Source organism: Hetaerina americana, unplaced genomic scaffold, assembly GCF_022747635.1.
Source record: "Hetaerina americana unplaced genomic scaffold, ioHetAmer1.1.p SCAF_1, whole genome shotgun sequence".
In the NCBI taxonomy this organism is placed as follows: domain Eukaryota; kingdom Metazoa; phylum Arthropoda; class Insecta; order Odonata; family Calopterygidae; genus Hetaerina; species Hetaerina americana.
In genome coordinates, this window is record NW_027286069.1 from 1,721,011 (window position 1) to 1,729,285 (window position 8,275).

At 34.9% G+C, this 8,275-nt stretch overlaps 1 protein-coding gene across 2 annotated transcripts in view; it reads left to right on the forward strand.

The window, feature by feature from the left end:
* Pde8 (phosphodiesterase 8) overlaps positions 1 to 7,553 on the forward strand; it is an 85,215-nt gene extending 77,662 nt beyond the window's left edge. Inside the window, exons 15-17 of one of the 2 annotated variants that reach the window (XM_071597412.1) lie at positions 1,095 to 1,256; positions 5,537 to 5,666; positions 6,979 to 7,552. In XM_071597412.1, coding sequence (XP_071453513.1) covers positions 1,095 to 1,256; positions 5,537 to 5,666; positions 6,979 to 7,097 — 411 coding nt within the window. In that variant the 3' untranslated portion in view covers positions 7,098 to 7,552. Of the gene's footprint in view, positions 1 to 1,094; positions 1,257 to 5,536; positions 5,667 to 6,978 lie in introns of both variants that reach the window. The other variant, XM_071597371.1, reaches the window with a different exon arrangement.
* Positions 7,554 to 8,275: the final 722 nt, after the last annotated feature.

Consider the following 8,275-nt stretch of genomic DNA (forward strand, 5'->3'; position numbering starts at 1 on the left):
AATCCTGCTTGTTCATTTATTGTTTCCATGCAATATCTCTCTCATAATAATTCTGGAGTTCAAATTTCTGATAAAAGGGATGGAAACTGACCTCATCTAATTCCTAGGAGTATCTCGGGTCACTCTTTATGAATGAATGTAATCACTCAACCTCTAAATGGTTACTGATCTTTGTATTATCACATTCATTCCTTTTTGTTCAATACTACCACTACCTATTGCTGGATCTCTTCCCCTCAACCAAGCTCTTTAACTACCATTCCAATAATCCCCATTATCCATCCATCTTACCCTGCACATGTATTTATATTTCATCTTTCTATCTCTTGCTTTATATTTTTTAATTTTTCTGTCCTTAGCATTGCCCCAACATTCCAAGTCTCTATTCTACGTGGTTCAGTGCCCCTTTGCACCTTCTTTGCTACTGCTGCTGTTGATTCCCCTGGCAAAAATTCCATGCGATAACTACTGTGGAAGCTTTGCCTCTCCTGCTGCCAGGCACAGCACATCACCCAGTGGGCCGAGTCCCGTAGTTGCCAGTACTCAAAATCAAATCTTTGCCCATTATTGGTTTATAAGATGAATAATTAAAATAATTTCCCCTCGCCTTCCTTAATAGTGTTTTCACTTGACACCATCACTTAGATGGCCATCCCACCTGGGGCAGATGTCTTTACAGCTGCCTCACTGAGGAGTAGAAACTGCATGGACTTTCTTTCGTCCGGCTTCTACCCTTTGTCCTCTCTGGCATAGGTGACCACTTTGGAAGAAGATATCATTGATCTCACCTGTATAATCCTAGGGTTCATCAGAACATGTAAGCCCTTCCACTGAATCAAAGTTGTAGTCCTTTGGGAAGGGGAATGACAATAGGATGTGTGAAAATAATTGTCATCAATCGAAACTTCTGTGACAACTATCAACATGTTGTCATCTGGATGTGAATGTCTAGTTGTTTTAGTTTTCTGAACTGTTAATCAAAAAGAGTCCTTCTTTCAGCAATAGTATGTCAGCTAGTCATTTTTATTCTAATGGTTATGAATATTGAATTTAAAAAAATAGTTTTTGGAAATAATTTCACTTTAACTTTTTAGGTGGCTTGTGATGCATCTGAGTGTGGTTATACAAGCACTCCCGAAAATATTGCATTGATCAAAAGAATGCTCATAAAATGTGCTGATGTGTCAAATCCCTCCAGGCCATTGAAGCTGTGTGTAGAATGGACTAAAAGAATAGCCGAGGAATATTTCAACCAGGTGAGGTGCCACATAGGTCTCCTGCACTACCACTTAGGGATGAGATGGTCTTTGATGAAATGTTAGAAATGAACATTCTAATAATTGGAAAAATGAGAAAATTTTAATTTACATTCAACTGGAACTTTTTTGTCTGCCTAGCAACTCTTTATTATGTCATCAGATCTTCCAAGCCTTTGATGTGTGGCTTAATACACTTCCATGATTAGTTTTGATACAATCAGATGTCATTTAGCTAAACTTGAAGAGTTATGGCACGAATGTTATTTTGCTTGGTGAGACTTGAGATAAATAAATTCTTGCATTAATTGCCATACTATTTTACGTAACATTCGGAATTTCCACTCAGTAATGGCAAAATATGTTGATCTTACATGGTGAGAGTAAGAGCAGTATTCCCTTATGTGTGCATGAGAGCTTTATGTGCTTTGAAGAGGCATATACATACTGTAAATAAACTTGTTCTGGCACTGAAATGCACAGTTAGCTCTGGATCAAACTTTGAATTGAATATGATGGAATTTAATTCACTTTGCCCTACTTAAATATTGTACATAATTAGTTATGCATAAATTTATTTATTCTATGCACAGATTGAGTGAGATAACATTGTTGTTACGTGACCAATCAGTTTTATGTCTACAGTGATGGTCTCAAGGATGTGAGGCCACTAATGTGTCCGATAAAGTAGCCATAATTGCCCTGAATTTATATCCGATAATCCATCTTTTTTATTTATCTGCTGACATCTTCCCCTCAATGAGTACAGATAATTGGTTCTCTATTGCATGTAGACATACATACACGTTGCCCTGCTAGCCGCCCCCAGGGTGTGGGAGGGGGTGATTACACACCAGACTGCTTTTGACGCAAAATACTTTTCTCCCTACTGCGGTTCGAAAATATTATTCTGATCCCTTATTGTGTGTGAGAAACACTCAATCTCTCTAATTTCATTTACATGATCTTGCAACCATAGTATGATGGGGTAATAATGTATTTTTAACGTCATTGCTAAAGAGACATCCTTCCAATTCATGCAAGAGATTTAATCTGTAATTTAACCTTCACTCCGTGAGTGATTCCCTGCCTAGCTCCTCTAATATTTTGGATGCCCTACCAAGTTAATCGTAGCAACGTTTTACAAATTTAGCTCCTTTACACTGCATGTGAAACAGTCTAGCAATCAATCCAATTTCATGAGGATTTCACATATGTACTTGCAGCATATTCTAATTGAGAGCTGAACAGCAAAAAATAACATTTTTCTTTGACATTTTCATCACATTTACCCAGTACTCTTTTGATAAATTCTAATTTTTTGTTAGCTTGCCCATATATTCCCCGTATGTGTTTAACCCAAGAGAGGTCGTGAGTAAGGGTAAAGTGGAAGTATTTAATCAAGTCTACTAATTCCATTTTGGTGTTCCTGATGCAGTAGCCTTTGGGGAGGGAATTGCTCTTTTGTTGGCGTGGCATATACAAAGATCTGTGTTGCCTTTATCCGTTTTGAACAGATACTTATCCTAATCTTCTCAGTTGAAACACTTGCACGCATTACCAAGTGGAAGAAGTTGTTCCAACCACAGTTGAGGCCTTTTCCCCCATCCTTGCTTGGATAACAATTTTCCTGCTTCATGTTTCCCTTCAATGTTAATCATTGTAGAATCCCTGAAATTTGGCCAAAATGCCTTTAGCTGCGTTGTTTAATTGTTCTGAAGCGTAATTGATGAATAGTAGTGCAAGTGATATACTGTGTGACAATCATCTCTCAGAAGATCCCATGATATTATTTTAATTTTTTATGCTACATTTAGCCTTTTATTATTTTGATAATATCAAAATTTATATTAAAAGCAACTATTTTCAATGGCTCTATGACATTCTTCTACTACTTAAGGTTGAACACGTGTAGTCTCTGAGTTGATCGGTAGAGGTACAATTTTCTTATGTATTAGCAGAGGGGCGACATTCCCTTCGGCCCAACATGTATTAATTTTGTAGTGGCATCACATGTGAGATGAAACTAAATATGCTACATTTTATGCAAATAAAATTTATTGAGGAATTTTTTAGGAAGTATTTTCAATGAAATATTTGAACTATTGCTTGCCACTGCATCAAACAATGTTATAATCGAATTTGTAATAAAGGCAACCATTTTGTATGCCTGATGCTGGAAAAAAACTTAATAGTAAGTATTATACTGGTTAATAGGCTTGTGCATATAGGTTGAAGTTATACCCCTGGTTCATAAGGCACATGCTGATTTGAAAGCACATTTTGGATAAAAATAATTGTCTTATGGACCAGGAAATTGAGTTCATACAAAAGTTGTATCAGGAAGGTTAGAGGGATGATATCTTGCAAGTAGGAAAGTAGAAAACAAGGTGTGTATTATCATTGAGATATTGTTTTTAATAAGAACACTAAAAATGCATTTTGTTTATGAAGACTGTTGTTTCAAATATAGTTAATTTTTTATGCATTTTATGATCACAAACTCCTAGAAGGATATGACGTGCTGCATTGGTGCATCAACTTGTTGGCTGCAAATGCTGTTATAGCGATAAATATTTATCTTTTCTGATGCATGCAAGTTGAGCACGGTCACAAAATCTTTAAGTGTTGTCCTTTATTTTTATCAACTCTGAGACATTCATTCTTTTGAGTTAAGATAAGAGGGAGAGCAAAAAGAAACCTACAGTGAACTCTTGCTGCTATTTGTGAGTTAATGTATGCACAATGGAGCAAGGATAATTAAAAAACACAGATGGCCAAAACATGCTCGGAAAATATGGTTGTGATATAAAAGATAATATATTTATGAACAGAAACTCTCCTTTTTGCTTTCTTGTGATCAGATCACATTGTTTAGCAATGGTAAATACACCTCCATTTTTCAGCCATTTTCATAAGGGTGGAATTATAGTTTTACCAGCACACAGAACTATGCGATCAAGTGACAATAGCAGAATGTATTTTTCTCTGAAAGCTAAACCAATCAGATGGCCAGGAAAAAACAAATGACAGATGAGGGATGAATATTGTCAAATGATCGCAGATACGGATTCTGATTTGTTATGTGACACTGATTAAAATAATGCAGTGTACATAGTTAATGACTTATTTGTTGCATAGTAAAGCTATGCCTTTGAAACTTGTATTTTTTTAATAATATAGAGGTTTGAAATCATTTAATTATCTTTACAATTGTAAGTTTATCAACCCTTTTAGTGCCAGCAAATCTATTAGCCAGTGGGGTGTGGGCAAAGAATGCCTCTGGCCGATCTATCGGCCAAGTGTTTTGTTGCTCGCACCTTTACTTTTCTGTGCATCGCAAAGCATTTGTAGACAATGTTTGAGTATCTGTTATCCTTTCTTATCATTGCTGCCAAATTTTCATGATGAAAATGAATTATGTTCAAGTTTTGGTTATTTGAACCTAAGGAGTTTTCTATATTTTGGCGTATCTTTTCCTGCATAGCAGATGCCGTATCAACATAAGCTTATATTTCAACATGCATCTCTGTATTACGTACAGGCTGGTCTCTGTATTAATTTAAGGTTTTCATCGTAGAAAGCACTATATACCTAATCCCTCTTGCCTTAAACACTTTTCCGATGATCTCATAACTCATTTATCGATAAATTCCGATAACTCATTTCAATGGAAATGAAACATTTTATCTCCGCTATGATATGGGATTCTCCGTAGTAGCCCTTTAGGTGTGTATGCACGTGCACCATTATTTGATTGGGATAGAGCCATTTTTTTAGAAAATTACTGAATTAACTGGTAAGGCTTTGAAAGAGTGGTTTGCAGTGGGCTCTACAGGGTTTATCATGGGCCTAAGCAATTTCTTTTGAATGATAAATATTTTAGTTAGCTTAGTTAATGGACCCACTTCCACAGATTATGATACTATACGATACAAATTTTTAATATATACTAATATCAAGCTTAGCATAAATTTACAAGTGCAAAGTTTTTATCAAAACAGCCGTGGCATTTTTCACATACACCAGTGAAGAGAGGCTGGCCCTGAAAGGGTTAAAATTATAAGGTGCTGTGAAGAGGGAGAGAGAGACAGAGCAGTACGGATAATCCACAAAACATATAATCAGCACATGGATAATCTAGAGTTTACTGCATTTGTTTTTAGAATTGATTATTTTCTTTTCACCATGTATTGAGATGAGATGGAGATGTGTACGGTCAACTAAATTATGGCCTAATTTTTTGCCGTAAACTAAAAGTATTTTTCTCCAAATGCTAGACTGATGAAGAGAAGGAAAATAATCTTCCAGTTGTCATGCCAGTTTTTGATCGTGCCACATGCTCAATACCAAAATCACAAATTGGTTTTGTGGAATACATCATAAATGACATGTTTGAAGCTTGGGGAGGTATGTATCATTTTAATTTTTATTTTCTCTTATTATTTTCACATATCACTAGCCAAGATTTAACTTTCCATTTATGAAATACATATTGGAGTCAGTGCTGTTGATGCACCATTTTAGAAAGCTCATACTGTGCTCATTTTTTTTAACTCTGTTGCATTTTCTTTATGCATTTTGGGTAGTTATAAATTCAGATTAAAAATAATCGGGCATGTTTTCATGGTAGGTACCTTAAAATTGAAAATATGAATTAGTTTTTCTTTATTAATTTGGTAATTTTCTAACCATGAATTTATGACAGCATTAACCCCTTTGCTTGAAGCATTCAAGATTCAAATTTATTTTTCCCAACTATTCGTGTGCAGTGAAACCTCAAATTGACAGATCCAAAATTAAAATAATTTAGAATTTTCATAATATTGCATGGCCCAGATAACCCTCCACATTAATCAATGCAGTCCAGTTGACTGACTTAAGTTACATGTTATTTAAATTTAATATTGATTGAAATGCTTTGAAAAGCTCGAAAGAAAATAAAGGCATTCAAAACGAAGAAGAAGAATCTGGATACTCTGCAAGATACAAAAATAGGAAACCTTATTATGTGAGAAATCATGCTTCAAAATTTTCATTTTAAAGATTTTGTTAGTTCGATTTCTTGTACCTGATTGTATAAACAAAATGTCGCTGTTTGTATCAGTTATTTTGCCTTAATATCCTGAAATTTATTTCATTTGTAAAACATGAATTTAGACTAGCAAAATATTTGTGGCCCCATCCTTGATTATACAGAAACGTCAATTTTTAAATCTTTTTCCTTGGCCCCTTGACACTGTACTGTCTTTCATCCGACAATGGACCTAAATTTGCAAATTGACTTTCCTCTCCTCTGTGAAATTAAAACCTCAGATTGAGGCTGTCCGTTTTTTGCCCTACCTTGGATGATGGTGGGCTTGAAATATGATAACAATATTGTGCATAACATTGTATTGAGGTGTCAGTATTCTAAATAGGAAACCTTTACCACCAACTTTCCCAACTGACTACTCAGCAAGACCACTCTTTTTGTATAGTTCAATTCTTCGCACATCTAATTAATACCTTTCTTCTCTTAAAAATTTATCTTCCCCCAGGCATGTCTGTTTTGTCATTTTGAAAGTACTGCCTTAGGTTCGAGATAATGATAGCCAATCAGTCATAATCTACAATTTTCATGTCTCATTGATAATAAATATGTGATATTATGTTTATTATATCTAGTAAATGTCTTTCAGTATTAAATAATTTTTACAATAATCATTGCTCTTATTTGCAGCTTTCATTGACATGCCTGAACTAATTCATTATTTGAAGGCCAATTACCAGTATTGGAAAGAGAAGGAGCAAATGGGAATTACAAACATAGAAGAGTTGAATGAAATTGAAAAGGCATAATCCTACATGTCGACAGTACAAATCAAGGAAATGTTTTTAAAAAAATTGTTTTCATTGTGATATTTATAAAATCAGGTTGTAAGTATTTTTTGTTTAAACAAAGTTATTTATAAAATATACTATTACTTGAGCTACTTTCACTGTCAAAGCATTTTGTTTCCCCAATTTCTTATTTGCTGTTGAGGTTGATAATTAACTTTTAGGCCCTATTGCCTGATCCTATTTTATCAACACCCATGAATAAACGGCTGTAAAATAGTACCTTGCCACGTCACCCTATGAACTTAAGTTTATATTTTGTTGGTCAAAAGAATATTATGGTACAAGAGAGTTTTTAATGTTTAAAAATTATGTAATGAAATTCAATATTTAAACGTAACCAAAATATCTTTGAGAGTAAATTTTAATTCCTTGTTTCATTAATTATGGAACACAGGCAATGCAATGCTAGCTAGTGACATAAGAAGGTCGCTAGCATTCAAATGCATGGTGTTCCCATTTACTTCATAACATCCTTTAAAAAAAGTCTTGCTACATTTTGAAAAATGCATTCCTATTTATGTTCGTATTTAAATAAAATTATTTTAATCTACCAGTAGATAATTACATATACATGTGCTAATCATTAATACTCTATTCTCATTTCATGATTACATTGAGTATTATGCAGAAGAATGTGAAAAGATAATATAAAACCTTTGGAAAAAACTTAAAAAGCATGTCGAAATTTTATGAAGCAAATTCATACTAATAGCAATAGAATACTTCCCTCCCCATAGACTCCGGTGTTGATGTGGTGGAAGGACTTGTGAGCTCTGGTGACCCTGGGATTTGGCTGTTGGGAGCAATGAAAATTGCTTCTGGCAGGGTCACTCGTGTCAGATAGGCCAAAGGGGAGGAGCCAGATAAAAGGTAGTCTTATCACCATCTGTGCCTCAGTTAGAGGCAGTTGCAAAGACCTCTAACCTCAGTGGGATGGTCTCTTGAGTGATGGTGTCACGTTAAATACACTATTGAGGAAGGCAACAGGAAACCTCCTCAATTATTTATCCCACAAACAGTAGTTTTAGTTTTTATGGGAGGCGACCGATGGCTAAGGTCATTTGTGCCATTGTGAATGGATGGGAAAGGAAAGGTGGAGAGAAACCCGGCGTCGGCATTAGCCTTCTCTTAACGAA